A 17,093-nucleotide genomic window follows, 5' to 3' on the forward strand; every position below is an offset into this window, starting at 1 on the left:
TCATAAATGAAAAATCTAGTAAATTAATTTATTATTAATATATTTTTATTACATTATACGTAAGTTACATATTACATATATTTTAATATATCTTTATTGTATATATATATATATATATATATATATATATATATAAAGATATATTAAAGCTATTTCTTGTGTTTCTCTATATTTTTAGAATCTAAATTATATATATATATAATATATATATATATATATATAATTAATATAATATAAATTATATATATCAAATTAATAATTATATATATAAATATAATTAATTTATATATATATATATATATGAAATATATAATTTTATATATATATAATTTAGATTCTATAAATATGGAGACGCAAGAAATAGCTTGAAGCTTTACAATTAGAAAATTATGAACCGATAAAATCAGCGGCAGTTTGTTCTATTCATCTTAAATACAGATTATGAATTAAATCATGCAAATCGCAAGTTAAAAAAGGATGTTGTTCCATATGTATATATATATATATATATATATATATATATATATATATTATATTCATACATACATACATATATACATATATTACAAAAAAAAAAAAACAAAATTATTTTTCATAGAAAAGCGAATCATAGAAATTTCATGACATTGACTTGATGTTGATAATAGAGATGTTGCTGCAAACAGTAAAAATGTGAAATCGATTGTGTGTCACGTAAAAACGCACAATTGAAAAGATTGTGGTTTCTAAATTGACAAAGTTGAATACGATTTAAGACTTTAGGAAAAATAAGAAGAGTTTAATTTGACGATCATCCATGAAAAAGAAACATTATATGTCGATATTTCATTAATATCATTTTACTTGACGTCGGTAAAGATTGATCAAACCTGAAATATTGAATCTGAAAGTATGATGTTACATAAAATTGCATGTAGAAAATTTTCAATGTTTGTTTTAAAAAAAAAATACTAATAAAAAAAATTTGAAAATCAGTTAAAAAAAAAAAAAGAAAATTACATGAATATGTTGTTATCAAATGTTGTTATATATAATATCGTACATGTATATATTATTTACGAAACATTTATATGAAAAATATAATGAATTTAATAATATATCATTTTAATATTTATATAAACAATTAAAAATTTATATCAACAGTTAATATTATCAATATTCTTTAATTACCTTCTGGCCTCCGTAGCATCTTTGATGGTCACGAAAATTGCTTAGAATTCATTTACCGACAGAGAATTAAATAGGGTTATGCCCGTACACTAGCGATTAGAGAGATTGCATTTGCGTCTTTTGATCAATCAAATCGTCAATAGCTTCTTTCTGATAAGTCAAAAGATAGTCGTAAAATGTAGGCATAGACACATCAATTATTACATCCGACAACGATCCGAAACAACATCCGAGACAATAGAGATCAATTGAAGAAATAGGCAACGCCAACAAAATCTACTTTGGACTCGGGCTCGACTATTGAGATCAAGGAACTTATCCAGAACTACGAAAATAACTATCTACAAAACCTGATCTACTCTGATAAGACCCATTTTATATGGTTCAGAAAGTTGGATCCTGAGAGCAAGGAAGATGCAGAGATTAGCTAGACTAGAAAGAAAAATTTTGAGAATTTTTTTGGCGCAATTAAAGTAGGAATAAATGAATACAGAAGGAAAACAAATGTAGAACTATATCAGTTGTTCTATATCCAAAAATAAAAAAATCGACAGCCATCAAGATGGCTGGGACATATCAATAGGATGCAAGATAATTGCCCGTGTAAGAAAGTTCTTGAAAATAATATCGATAACAAAAGACCTAGGGGCAGACCGACTCTAGGTGTGCGTAAGGAGGACAAAATCCAGGAATAGAGAATGGAGAACGATTCATTCTTCATTGAGGCTAAGGACTTTTTTTAGGACTGTAATGCCGTAGAAGAAGACACGGACACAACTCTTAATAATGCTGATAAGTCAGATTGCCATCATAATCTAGGAATTGATTGATATCATCGAATAATCATGTATTGCGGCAATCTTACGACATATTAATAATATTCCGAGATCGTAATTTAACATCGTGCGAATGATGAATATTGAAAAAAAAAAAAAAAAAAAAAAAATCCTTGCAGAAGAAAAATATAAAATCATTGACGGAATTGATACGGAATAATTTAAATAGCTTCAAGATTCGAAATGTTATTCGTTATACGACCGTATGATTCCATGTTTATAAATAACATGGAAACGACAAAAATATATATCGAAATAAATATCTTCATGTAGACATAAAAGGAAGAGATGGAGATAGAGAATGCATCGTGATGATTCATCAACGGTAACCGAGAGATACGATTAAGATATTTTTCACTTATGCTTATGTTTATTTATTAATTTTTGCGACGGAAGTCATCAAACTTGAAAATTTAATAAAAATATTCACAGTGAGCATTCCTTCTTTCTGTCTCCCATACGTACAGTAGTTCATTCTCTTTCGCTCGATTACGTATACTCTCTCGCGCATTTCTCGTTCTCTCTTTCTTTCTCTCTCTCTCTCTCTCTCGCTTACTCTTTTTTTCTCACACATTCACTTCTAGTCATACATTCGTTTCTATTATCTGCTTAGCCGTAACATTAATTGCGTCCAGAAAATACAATGCTTAAATGATCAATTCTTGAAGAACATATCAGTATCTCTCGAAGTACATTCAAAGTATGTCATCATAAGAAGCAGACTTTTCCGTTCAATGTTTTTCGAAAATCGCATCGCTTTTGTGTTTTCTGAATGCAGCTATTTATGGGCTAATCCGCAGATATATCGGCCAATTTTTTATCGCTATTAAATTCGTACCGATTGCTTTTCGGTACTTGAATGTATTCGTGTATATACTTTGTGTATGTGTGAAAATGCGAGTGTGTGTGTGTGTGTGTGTGTGTGTGTGTGTGTGTGTGTGTGAGACGTGTTGCACGGCTATGTGTAGTACAATGTATATGTACATTCAATTATTAATAATTATTATTAATAACAACAATAATACGAATAAAAAATCATTATTCACGTTGAATGACTTAGTTCGCTGAACATTAATTCTTCCATAAGAAGTAGTATTCCGTAAGTAGTGAAGTCATTACGATCCAACGATGTTCTTGATTGTTTAACATGCATGTTCGGGTTAAGCGAAGTCTTTTTTTCGACAACTTTCTCGGTTTTTGAAAAAAGAAAAAAAAAAATCGAGAAACTTTCTGAGGAATCTTCTGGTTCTTAAGTTAGATTCTTGCTCAATCGGAATTGCTCATAGCAATTCACGAAACTGTGTGACCTTCACTGTATATAACTTCACTCGTTTACGTTAATAACGTTGTTGTTTCGCGATTAGCAAACTGACATACAATATCGTTCGATTGTATTGCGGATTCAATCCAAGATAACGACCATATCGTCTTGGCGACCCGCTCTTTGGAGATGAAGCGGATTCAGGGGAAGCGACATTCTGCGCCATGGTTTACGCGCTGCTCTTCGTAATTCCACCGAGGCTAGAGTTCTTCTAGCTCTCCTGCAATGTGATACATTGAAAAATTAGTGCACATATCATCTTTTAGCTTTCTTGCAATTTGATACATTGAAAAGTTAGTACACATATTACAAACACATATCACTTTTATACTCACTTGATTTGTTCGGTGGCGCGGAAATAAACATCATCGGGCGCGTCCATCCACGACATGACCTGTTTGCGTGCGTTACTTCTAGACAGCGGCGGGCCATGAGGCAGCGGATGTGGATGAGATGCTCTACCGTTAAGAGGCGGCGCGAGAGGAAGAACTGCGGGTGCGGGATGCTCCAGTGTGTGCTTTGGATGCAACTGTTGCGAGTGATGAGATCTTTTTGCAGGTGGCGCGGAAGGAAGCCCTACCGCGATACCTAGAAGCGAAAAAAAACAAAACATTTTAAAGATTACAAAAAATTATTTTGATACAATTTAGAGGTATAACTGAGATTTATAAGACGTGTTTACAAAACGTTAACGATCCTAAATATTATGATATATATTAAAATGATATATGTTAAAAATATAGTGTTTTCCGCTATATAAAATTATCTAGATGAAGAAATAGTTTTATTTTCTTATCTAAATGATTAAAATATATTCATCTTTATCTTAGATAAAATAAGTGTTGTTTTTTTTACAAATTATCTTAGTTATGTAATTTAAAATAGATTTCATCTAATTCTTCGAATAAAAATTAACGTTTGCGAGTCATATAATAGACATTACTTGATGTTAGCTAAATAATTATTATATTTTTGAAATTTTTATGTATAAATATGAATCCGATTAAGTTAATCCGATCTAAATTTTAGATTTAATTTGTATTAAATATTTTTCAACGAACATTATTTAAAGAGCGATTGCGCTGGCTATGATTAAAATAATATGAATCATCTATATAAAGAATTGCATTAGTTACATTTCGCATCCTCCCTTATCGTATCTAACCAATAAATAGTAAAAGTTTTATAAAAAAAAACATTGTTTTCGTATCTTATATCTTGCTTATAACAACATTATCTTAAAATTATCTAGACAAATAATCTAGACATAACTTTATCTTTTATCTAGATAAATTTAGATTAAATTATCTTTATCTTGTCTGATATAAATTTAAATATAATTTACCTTATCTTTATCTGATTTTAAATTATTTAAGCGCAAATATAGTTATTTAATCTAAGGTCCCTATTAAGGACCCTATAGGACTATTCAGCTAAGAATTCGACGTTGACGGTGACATAGTGTCACGATAAAAATTAGAAGCTTATTCATTCTCGTTCATCTTGTTCTTTCATCCTTGTCCTTGTCCATTTTTATATAAATAGGCGTGAAAAATGATGTGCTAACAAATTTTTTATTGCACGTTATTTCGTTATTACATGATTAATCATGGAAATGTGTAACTTGTCTCGTACTTACCAAATTCGTAAAAATGAACGGCAAATAAAGTTACCTTTAAATTTTTGTAAAATTTTGTATGTATATTAAATATTTTTCACTTCTTTCAACAGTTGTCAATCGTGTGTTCGTCTGTCTGAATATGATAGTCTTTTACTATTTATCAACCATTAGGAGAGGAAAGAATAGTAGCTGTCCATTTTCACAAGTGTCTTAAAATTATCTCAAGTGTCGTTTTTTATCCAAATATTTCTTTGTTTGTAAATTACGTGCAATAAATTTCACTGTGTCATTTTTCGCTTATAACACGTAATTCCAATATGGCCGCGACGACTAGTCAGGAGTCTTAACATGTATTATATGATTTTTATATAATGTTGGAACATATACAATGTTTTTTCTTTTTCATTGTATTATTAATAATTCAGTAGGTTGATAAAAAAATATTTCATTTTTAGAATTTCCTTTAAAAAAGAATCTGTTATCGTTATTTGATTAATAAAAAAATTACACTTCTTTTAAGTTTGCATAAAATTATTTTTCTACAATAATAAAACACAAATAACAATAGATTTCGATTATAACATAAAATAAAAGATTGGGAGTCACAAAAAACTATATAAATTATATCTAGCATTATTTACATCAATTATATTAAAATGATTTTAGAATTAAACAAATTAGTTCAGATACTCGGAAAGAATGTCATCTTATGGCGACAGTAAATATAAAATTTCGATTTTTTTCTCATCCTAATTCATATTCAAATAGAAGGCAATAAATAAGAACAAAATTAAAATTAATATTGATTTTAACATATATAAATCAAATAGCTATAAACATATCGCAGAGGCATATTTAGCATCTTATAAAATATTATTTAAATCTGGAAATAAAAATAATAAATATGGATAATAAATACTGACTCATGATTCGAAATTGAGTTGCCTAATTGATAACGCGAAAGAGATAATGAAACTTACCATCTGAACCATTGACTTCATCGAATGATCTTGGGCGTTTTAAAATATTCTGTTGGGTTGACATAACAGGCTGCGGTTGAGGTGGTGTCAACGTAAGCCTGTCTACTTCCGGTTTGTTTGGTACCCTCTCGTATAAAAGACTGCCATCTAGAATGTCAAGACTTTATGTTATCAAGCAAGTATATCAAAAGTAAACATAAACTTTGAATTGTTTGTGTTTGTCAACAATATACAAATATAATATAATTTGTAATATAACTGTATTTCAAAAATATTTCTATTTCGCTTTACATACACCATACAGTTTAAATTGCATTATAATACATTAAAGAATACAAATCGACCGAAATAATAAAGTAATGGGTAAATAATATAATGAATAGTACTTTATGAATAAATAATTACCACTTTTAATTTTATAACAATGATTAAATTTCTCTATTATTGGAGAATTTTCTATTCTGTGTCAAAAGATTTTATTTACTTTACTCAATCTTTATTATTATTTACAGCATGCATAAAATAATCGCTTCTCACTGTACCTGGTGCTTTTGGGGGACGTGGAAACGAGACTCGATCGGGTTGCTTGCGTTGTGCCGGAGCAGTCAATGTTAACCAATCCCAGTCACCAGGTTGTCGAGGTGCTGGATGATCGCCCAAGCGCGAAGCAATATCGGTCACTCGAGGACGCGACCGGAGCCGTACGGCGCGTGCAAGGATACGTAATTCCGCGGGTGTTTTGGACGTCAGCTGGTGGCCTATGTGCCGCAACGGTGCGGCATTCACCGGCTGATGGGGCGCCCGCGCGGCGTGGCGTGTACGTAATTGTGCGGCGCACAGACGTCGCGCGACGCGCGCCATCAAGGAGGTGCGCAAGTAAAACGCGGACCGAGTCTTCATGACCGGCCGTGGCGATCCGCCACCGCCGCCGCCACTTCCGGCGGCGCCGCGCAGATCCACTCCATGCGCACTCGCGTAGTGACGGCTCAGATGAGCCTTCAACTTGAACTCCTTGCCGCAGGTTGGAATGCTGCATCGATGCGGCCTGTGCGCACCACCGATCCCTTTGCTCTCCTCGTCCGATCCGGCGCCGGCGCGTTTCCTCTCGAGATCGACGTCGTCTACGCGCGACGGCGCCTGTTCGGAGTAACGAAAAGATATGAGACGTACGAGTTTGTTGTTACAGCAGTGATCTTGTGTGCCGTTATTGAAACGATCCTGCGCATACCTTGAGTCCTCCGTACTTCTTCCAATATGTCCAACAGGACTGACAGAGCCGATACTGCATATGTGGCGGACCCCAGGCGTGCCATTGTGAGCTCTGAATAACCTGACAGCCCTCACATGGCTTTCCACCGACTCCAACCATAAGTATTCCGGAATTATCGCCTGCCATGCTACCATTACTATTACCGTTCAAAACACTGGTCGGCTTTCCGTTACTGTTGCTGTTATTATTGCCCAGTGGTACAATTGTGGCGGTAGAAGGAGCGGTGATTGGCCCAGAGGATTTGGTATAATTCGGTATGTAAACTTGTTTCAACTTACTCTCAGCTTCTACGGCCTTTACTCTTTTTTGTTGGACATACCGATCTGTCGTTTTCCACATATAATAATACTCTATTACGTGTTTCAACATTTTCCACGGTAACTGAAAAACACAAACAACACATCAGTCAATGTCAATGTGTCAATGTCAAACGTAACTGTATTTTTGCGGCTCCTGTAAATAGAACGCGGCAACGCTTACACGGTAAAAGTTGGCGCGGTAGCCAATCAATTTACCGCTTTTCTGTAAGAGCGAAAGAATGATTGGCTCTCCGCGCCAATTTCCGCAAGCATTGCCGCGTCCTGCAGGAACCCGCATGTGTTAACGCGTGCTTACAAAGTCCGCTCGTATGTCGGCAAAATCCTTTCCGTACTTCTCGAGTGCCTCTTCGAACAGATTCGCCTCGGATGCGCTCCATTCTTCCATCTCATCCCGACATAATACGGGGCCTGTACTAGGTACTAGAGCCCCCATGGCATCTGCTATGTCATAAGCGTGCGTATGCAATACATTCATCGCATGGAACTGCAATGTGATTGACAAAATTTTATTGAAACGACATCACATCCAGAGAGCAATTCATATCTATTTATATCTATTTATCCTCATGCACCAGAGTACGAAAGGCAGAACATCTCTCACCAGAGTAATATCTCTAGATGCAGCAGCTGCAGACATGTGTAAGGAGGGTTGTTTGACGGAGGACGAGCAATCTAAGGCTCTCGCGAATGTGCCTACTGATCTGCTAACGACAAGGAATTGATCGACTTGGCGATCAGTCAAACCGTGTCTTGGAGTCCAAACTAAAGTCTCCACGTCTTCTAAGTTGCGGGGGTCCATTTCCCTCTCTGCGGGTGTCAACACCGACGGTATATCCGTTGCTTGATATCTACTACCTACTCTAATTTCACCTGAAACATAAGAGTAAGTAACTTAATACTTATAACTTTGTTAATTTCAATGTTTCGTTACGTATTGTATGTATGATAGATAAATGCGCTTGTCTTACCTTTGTCAGCAAGTAAAGTACGTTGATTAGGGTCAAATACTAAGCAGTAAAAAAATGTATCCTCCTTGTTCAGGTAGCTCAGCACAGATTCCGTTTCATTCAGTAACGTAACGCAACATTTTCCTCTAATATGCGTCGCAGGCAAACTTTCCACTTGTCGCGATAAAAACAGTTCCCTATGTTTCATTTGGTGACGTTGCTTAGAACTTAATTCCGTTACCGCTCCAGGAACACTTTCGTCTACCCCTATACACGATGAAAAAAGCGAAATAAAATTTATATCATATGCGTATCGCGAGATAGAAATATACATCATTTCGTATAAATCAATATAAGTTTGAATTATATAGAAATAAAATATATTATCGACAATGAAGAAGTTAAAAAAGCTGAATATTTAATAAAATACTACATTAATAATTCTCTAATTAAAAAATCTTGAAAATTCCGTGAACTCTTACTTTTTATATGTACATATATTTGTCGTTTAAATATATAATTACATTATTAAAAAAATCATCTTTTAAGGAACACATAGAAGAGAAATATATGTATATATATATATATATATATATATATATATATGATAAAATGGTGAGACGCATTGCATTGCATGTAAATATAAAAACTAGATGCGAGAAAAGAAAAGCTTAAATTCTCATACTTGAATATCCATGAAGTTATCATCTTATCGCTTTTTTTTACCAACTATTTTAATATTTTTTATAATGAAATTAGACATTCGATTTGGTTTTCCGTTACGCCGTTACGTCTTGCAGCTTTCGGTTAATCCAAGACTAACATATTCTCCAGTAGGATTATCTTTTCAATTAATCTCGTCTCATCTATTTTGCAGGAAGTTAAAGTAAATGAAGTAAATGAAACACGGGAATACGGCAGAATCAATGAAAGCTCGAGCACGGTACTGAACCAAAAAGGAAAAACATCAGCAAGAGCGGGCAACATAAACGCAAACGAAGAATAATTGTAAGGCAAAAACAATAATCTGCAACGAAAAGGCAATTAACAATCGATAGAGAATTACGTCGTTTAAAGAAGCCTCAGATTACTAAAGTGTCATCATATGCGATGCGGCGGGATTTTTATTTTAATTGAGTAAATGACAAATGTGTAAATGACAAGTGTGTAAATGACAGGTGATTGACAGTGAAGATGTATCATGTCGACGAGTGGAAGTCTACTTGACGAGAGACTCGAGAATATTTCAAGCTGACGGGGCCAAGATATCACCAATAAGAGAATCGTTTACGAGAGAATCTGCTTCTAAATATAAGATATTCAATCAAATACGAAAAGCTGATGATACTTATGAGATAAGGTGTTTATGTGAATGAACTGCGAGTGCATGCAAATGAATGATTTGTACGGGCACTTTTGTGAGAAAAGTTGCCGAACCCCTTGTCAACTAACTGAAAGAAAGGAGCCCGGTTACGCCCAATTTATTGTCTCTTTGGCCTTACAGTGTAACTTGCCTTTACTAGTGGCACACACCAAGATTACAAAGAATTTTGATAAATCCCGCCGCTAAATCGGTAGCCTTGCATCGTCACTGGCTTCTATGTAAGACTAACGAGGTAATCAAAAGATGCAAGTTGTATGCCGTTTACCGACGAATCTACGCACGCTTTGTGTGAGCAACATCTATATAAATTTCAATTTTTACTAATAACGTGGCTAACGTGATAAAACTCTTATAATTCCAATATATATATATAATTATATCTCTGTATTTATTTTAAATTATTATTTACTTTGAGATTTTTAATATCGATTATAGGTTTATAGGTATAAAAATACGCCATCAGTGAAAATCTTATACACAGGACTGTTTAATATTTAAGCATGATAAAAATACAATCAAGTCGTACCTAACTACTCGATAAAAGATGCACGGAAATTAATTTTCATATATAATTAAGCGTTCAATATATGTGAAAGGAGACGTATGTGTTTGTACAGGTTTCTCGCGACTTCTATTTTTTGCAATTGTTATATCGCAGACACAAAGCTCGATTAGATTCGTCGGTAATGGACATCTTTTGATCAACTACACTCACCATGGGGCTCTTGGGCCTCCGATAATGGGGCCTTCAGCCAGCCCCCTTTCCCGCCCCCTTTGATCATCACTTTGGACCCGATCCCGTCTTTACTAGTCATTTCCTTAGTAGTGTCGGGATTCTCTAGTTTCTGATTCTGCGTGCTCGCAGGGGATTCTGACCTTTGCTGCTCCGCGCTTGCCACTGGAATTTTCATTACAAGAAACCCACTCTTCGTATATCTCGTTTTTTCTGATCTTGCACACAATAGACGCTCAGGAGAGATACGTACACGCGACTGTACTGCTAAGCGCAATACGCAATCTTACAGCCCTTACAAAACTACTACGTCGTACCACGCTTTAACGCTCTCGTCGCGCTTTTCCACGCCTTTATCACGTCCCTTCACGCTTTTCGAGTCGTAAAACCTAGCCGACGCATCATCCGCCGACTCATCAAGCGCAATCGCGCAATTTGCGTTACGTTGCGTTTCGCGATCCTGATTATATCTCGGCCAATTCCGTCCGCGTTTCTATTTACCATTCATACCTCCACGTCGTATTTTCATTCGCGCGAGATCAATACCTCCGCCACGTTGACCGTTACTCCGCGGGAGCGTGGATCAAAATACCACCTCCGGACACGTCCGACGGACACTCATTTCGGGACTCGTGCAACACCCGACGCCGACAGACAGAGTTTGATGCCAGGCGCGATTAGCATCTCTTTCTTTCTTTTTTTTTTTTTTTTTTTTGCGCCGATGGTTCCTTCGGATGCGGCGGAAAGCGCGCGGAACAAGAGCCGAATCATCCGCGCGCTCGTTTTTGCGCCTCGCGATCGACCGGCGAACGGCGCGGGGGGTGGGGGGGGGGGGCAAAACGAAGTAAAAGCTCATCACAGTCGGCCGGACATTACCTACGCCATCGTCTAATTGTCCGCTGATCCTTCAATGCCATACACGCGAGGCATTTTATCGGCCGAAGCCGCCGAATCTCTCGATAAAAACCTTTTCCTTCGCCTCCCCCCCCCCTCCCCCTGTTGCTCCCTGCCAACCCTTTGGCTTGCAGTCGTATACACGGGGCACACCCGGACGCGATAGCGTCCGTGTGATGCGTGTGTATCGACTTCCGCGAAAGACAAGGAAAAAGCGTACATTCTTTTTTTTCCTTTTGGGCGAAAATTCGAGATACCTCAGAGGTGCTAGACACAGAGGGGGGAGAAAGAGAGAGCGAGGAAATACGGCGGAAAGGAGAGGGAGAATCCAATTCGGAGCAAATACCGCCGGACGACGCATATACACGGACGACGAAACCGTTACATATATATACATACACACACTCAGAGACACAGACAAAGAGAGGAGAGAGAGAGAGAGAGAGAGAGAGAGAGAGAGAGAAATGTGTACGTATACATATACATGGTGCGCGAAAGAAGAGGAGAGGAAGAAAAGGGGGAGGGGGGGGGGTCGGGGAGACGAACGTACAGGGGAGAGTGGTAGCAAATGCTTAAAACGAAGATGGCTAGTGGGGCCCACCATTTTCGCCCGGGCACACACGTACACGTGTGCCGATGTGTGGCGTGTCGGTGTGGGGAGGAATACACGTAACATATACCCAAGCAACCCCTGCGTCAGCCATCCATTTAGTTGAGGGTGGTGGGTGGACCGGGTGGGTGTAGGGGGAGAAAAAGGGGGAGGAAGAGGAGGAGAAGGAGAAGGGGGAAGGGAGGTGGTGGAGGAGGAGGAGGAGGAGGGAGGGCCAGGAGGTAGATGGAGATGGAGGAGGATGAGGAGGTAGAAAAGGGGGACCGAGCGGGTGCACCAGCGTCCCCCCTTCGTCCACCCCCTCCCCCCTCCCCCTTCCCCCCAGGCAGATCGATACAACCCCCGTCTCCCAACCCGCCCAACCACCCCCGCAACTTTACTTATTATACATTCCCACCCCAAATCCCCGCGTCTCATTATCTTTGTCATTGCGAAGGAAAAATCGAGAAAGCCCCGGGATAACGTATAACTCTACGAGCGCGCGACGAGCGAAACAGAAACGCGTGCTATACGCGTGTACGTGTATACACGTGTATGTATGTACGCGTATATGTGTCTATGTGTGCGTCGCGTGTCTCCTGGGAAAGCGCAGCGTTTTTTTTTTTTTCTTCTTTTCGTTCCCCGGAGAACATATTAATGTCGGACGAGTAAGCGGATCGCCTCGCGCTTAAGACCGGCCACGCGCGAAATGTCTTCGCTTCGAGGAAGGTCTCCTCGCCGGATTGATGGATCGATCGACGGAGGAGGAAAGATTTTTCGGATACTTCGATTATTTTCCCCCGTAACGGAGACATGTCTTCGCAGATTTTTTCCGCAGATTTCCGCAGATTTCCTCGCGTATAAATCGCCTAAGCTCCCCCGAATACAAACCGGGTTACACGACGGCGATATTCGCAAAGGTAGTGACGCCTCGCGATTCTTCTCGCTCTACAAGAGTCATGTTACAGCACACACCACACACACACACACACACACACACACGCACGCACGCACGCACGCACGCACGCACGCACGCACGCACGCACGCACGCACGCACGCACGCCGCACGCACGCCGCACGCACGCCGCACGCACGCACGCACGCACGCACGCACGCACGCACGCACGCACACACACACACACACACACACACACACACACACAGAGCACGCGCGGTGTGTCGCACGCGCCCCCCGATATCTCTCGAATTTTCGTATCGTGTCGCGGGAGAGGTGTCTCTCGTCAATAATGATTGCTAAAGCGGAGAAAATCGATACCGCCTGGAAATTGCGGCCAGAATCTTCCGTGCTGCGAGATGAAACCGTGCTCGCGCGAATGAATTTTCCTCACCTATGAACGGTTATCGATCTGCTGTACGCCAGCGAGCGTTAAAACTAACTCGTCCTTCTCGTACTTTATGGTAATTCGATGTCGTCTCGCTTCGTGTCGTCGCACTTTGCATACGCTCGAAAACCGCGATTTCGTCGGACCGTCGCAAGCGGGATAGCGTCGTCTCTTCCGCGCCGCAGAAAGGGACGTTCCTCCGAGAGATGCATGCACACGAAGGAGAGATTCCCTCCTTTTTCTCGCTACTTTTTTGCACTGACGAAAGCGACATTTGTGCGTTGTTAGTAATACGTTAGTATACAATTCCTTCGATAAGCCCCGAGGACACGCTCGGTGAGAACAAAGTCGCTCGTCGGGATAGAGCTTCTCAGGGCGGCGTGTTTGGCTTAGACATTTAGAAAAAGGGAAGCGTTACTTTCGCAGAAACATGCGTGAGGCGACAAGAGAAGAAAATCGGAATAATTCTATACTAACGTGAGACTCTCCGACACAAAGTCTTCTCATAGCTTTGCAAATATTTACGATAACACGATAGCATTGCTTGCGCGCGTGGACGAGTGCTACTTACATTGATGTTTGTCTGCTAGCATAATTAAGGTACTCGGTAAATCCCTCCGCCTGTAGAAGCACATGCATTTTGCTTCCACGTTCCCGCTTGCGGTCTGAAAGAGCAGGAAACGAAAAGGTTAACGAATTTCATGTTGAGTCTACCGTAACAACTTGATATACGCATATATTTGCATTATTAAGGATCAATACATTTTTCAGATACAAAAGTATAGAAGCAAGTGCGGATAGAGCCATCCGATCCTCGTTATAATTTTTCACGAAAATGCCAAAGCGCCGGCATTTCTCCCCCCCCCCCCCCCCCCCGAGACTCCGCGTTCCTTTGACTTACCTTATTTAATTCTTCTATCCTCCTAATCTGATACGGCGATGTGGTGGCAGTCTCAAAATACACATAATCTAAAAAAAAAAAAAAAATAGAACACTCGCATCAACGATAACGTAACGGGAAAGAGAAAGCATAAGTTATTTCTCTCGATATCCTCTTCGAACTTGAATTATCTCGCCTCTGGGATAATCATCGGTCTTGATAATTTTTTTTTTTTCTTTAGAGTCATGTATCTTTTTTCTATAAGCAGACGAAGAGAAAAAGAGAGCGGTGAAAATATCTCTTTGAAAAATCAGATTTTCCGAGGTTCACGGAGATGGAAGAGTGAAGATTTCGACCGGACATGCAGGCTGCCGATGCCGCTACCGCCACCGCCACCGCCACCGCCACCGCCGCCGCCGCCGCCGCTGCCGCCGGTGATACAAAATCGAAAAGAAAGGTGAGAGGAGAGGAAAAAAAAAAAAACGGTCTCTCGTCGCCGAGAGAAGTTGGAGAGCACGGCATCTCGCGTAACGACACATCGATACAACGAACAGCGACGGCTTCGGGCGGTAATCGCCAGGATCCAATTTTGATCCGCGAGATTTGTCGCGCAAGAAATTAGCGTGACCTGGACGTGAGAGAGGACCGTTGCGCGGGTGAGGGAGGTGGCAAATGGGGAAAGAGGGAGGGAGGGAGGGAGGGAGACAGGGAAGAGAAACAGAAAGAGAGAGAAGAATGGAGGAGTCGGGTGAGCGAGGGGGGGAGGAAAAGCCGGAGCGTAGGACGTTACCGAAGGGAAAGAGCGGGAAGGGGGCCCGAGGGGTGGTGGAGAGTATGAGGGAGATCCAGATGAAGAGTGGAAAGAAGAGAGGGCGCGCGGGGAGTGGGGGGGGGGGGGGCGAGCGGTAAAAGCGGGAGAGGAAGGGGGAAGAACGCGCCGCGCGGAGGGTATAGGGGACGCCATTGCGATGCCATTTGCAAACATTAATTTCTCGGAGTTAATTAAAGCCGCTGTCTCTTTCTCTCTTTCTCCCTCCCTCCGTCTCTCTTTCTTCCTCTATATGTATGTATCTCTCTCTCTCTCTCTCTCTCTCTCTGAACTCGCAAGCGCGACGACATCGACGACGATCGCCGATATTGACACCGACGTCGTCTCGCCGTCAACGTCCTCGTCGGGACAACACGGCCGCGGAATGCATGCGGTTATACTTTACCTCCCACCCGGTACATGTTGGCCGTCATGGTGGCGTCCTGCGAGGACCCGAGAGCGAAATTGGCGTTCTCGTGGTTACCGTGGCCCTCGTGGTATTCGGTCGGCATCGGAATCAAGACTTCTCGTCCTCCGCAATGTGTGTGTGTTACAATCCCGCGGTCGCTTCCGCCGATCGCGGCACTCGCACTCTATCTATCTACGTCTCTCTCTCTCTCTCTCACTCCTCCGACAGTTTCCCCGCGTACTATCTCTCTGTCTCTCTCTCTTTCTTTTTCTCTCTACCTCTGTTTCTCTTCTCTCTCTCTCTCTCTCTCTCTCTCCTCGTCGTCCGAATGATATAGTCAACACCTCGCGGCGTAGTCACTCCATCGTGTTTGTTTGCCCATCGTCGATCCGCCACTACTAAACTTCCGTTCCCGTCTGCCTCACCGCCAGTGCGTCCTCTATCCGTCTGCCTCTGTTTCCCCGGGGAGGGGAGTTTTCGCTCTTTCTATTACCCTATCTCCGTCCTCCTCTATTTCTCCCTCTTTTTGCTTTGTCTCTCTCTCTCTGTCTCTTTCTTTCTCCTTTCCCTCCCGCCAGTCGCGGGGGTTCGCACGGTCGCTACCTGTATCACTCTTTCTTTCTCTCTTTTCTCACTCTTTCTCTCTCTCTCTCTCTCTCTCTCTCTCTCTCTCTCTCTCAAATCGGAGTATCGTGTGTGTTTCCAATCGAATTGTATATTCACACATTCAAAAATAACGTTTCGTCGTTTCCTTCGGCACGTTTTCTTCTCGGCGCACGCTGCCTCCGACGAACGGATAAACGCGCGTGAGTGCGTGAGTGCGTGCGTGAATACGTGCGTGCGTGCGTATATGCACGCGACACGCGGCAGTCAAAACACCGGAGGGCGGGAAAATGCCCCGAGCGGCGCGTAACGATCGCGGGATCGCCGATTCACGTGTACCGTGAGAGGATTAGCGACGCCAGTGACAGCCACCGTTGCCTCCACTCGTAATGCCGTGGCCAACACGGCCCGCCATTTTCGTGTCGGCGAGCGCGAGCCGCTAACGCGGACGAGGGCTGCGCCGGAGTTCTCCGCCAACAAACCGGTCGACCGAGCGCGCGCACCTCCGAGCGTGTCCGTCCGCGAGGATCACTCACTCGTACACCCTCCAACAACCCTCCGTTTACTGTCGCGTCGTCCTCCCTCGGTCGATCTCTCGGGTCAACTCGCGATCCCAGCCGCTTCACCCGCTCGCGTCTATGCGAGTCGCGAGAAGCCAACGTACTCCGGCTCGAATAACGGAGAAATAACCGATGGCGAGCGCAGGGAACACGAGCGCCACTGTCGAACGTTCCGTGGAATTACGGAAAACGGAGTGAACCGTCGATCGTGGTCCAAATAGAAGCGAATGTTTTTAGTTGTGTTATCCCGGCTTCACGTTCATTTTGATTCGTCAACCGATTTATTAACGCTAGACTATTGGCTGGTACTCATAGTAATTAATTTTTAAGCCTTGTATTTATGACGTTAAAAGTCGATCCGAGAAATCGTAGATGGAGGAAAAATTGATCAATCGCAATGATTATTTTGATCAATTGATCGATA

At 41.0% G+C, this 17,093-nt stretch overlaps 1 protein-coding gene across 2 annotated transcripts; it reads right to left on the reverse strand.

The window, feature by feature from the left end:
• Positions 1 to 2,354: 2,354 nt before the first annotated feature.
• On the reverse strand, positions 2,355 to 16,821 carry MTA1-like (metastasis associated 1-like). 2 transcript variants are annotated; one of them, XM_089084888.1, is made up of 12 exons: positions 15,504 to 16,821; positions 14,311 to 14,378; positions 13,981 to 14,074; positions 10,565 to 10,747; positions 8,487 to 8,732; positions 8,120 to 8,388; positions 7,814 to 8,002; positions 7,157 to 7,579; positions 6,471 to 7,065; positions 5,929 to 6,075; positions 3,663 to 3,915; positions 2,355 to 3,547 (listed from the first exon to the last, which is right to left on the reverse strand). In XM_089084888.1, exons 1-12 carry the CDS (start codon positions 15,607 to 15,609, stop codon positions 3,409 to 3,411), a joined length of 2,712 nt encoding a protein of 903 aa, XP_088941014.1. In that variant the 5' UTR covers positions 15,610 to 16,821; the 3' UTR covers positions 2,355 to 3,408. The 2 variants fall into 2 exon arrangements, with proteins under 2 accessions (XP_088941014.1, XP_088941015.1); XM_089084889.1 differs by lacking the exon at positions 10,565 to 10,747 and having other exon boundaries at positions 15,504 to 16,819.
• Between the last annotated feature and the right edge of the window lie 272 nt (positions 16,822 to 17,093).

This window comes from Pogonomyrmex barbatus, unplaced genomic scaffold (genome assembly GCF_055798465.1).
Source record: "Pogonomyrmex barbatus isolate J1 unplaced genomic scaffold, ASM5579846v1 scaffold9, whole genome shotgun sequence".
NCBI classification, from domain to species: Eukaryota; Metazoa; Arthropoda; class Insecta; order Hymenoptera; family Formicidae; genus Pogonomyrmex; species Pogonomyrmex barbatus.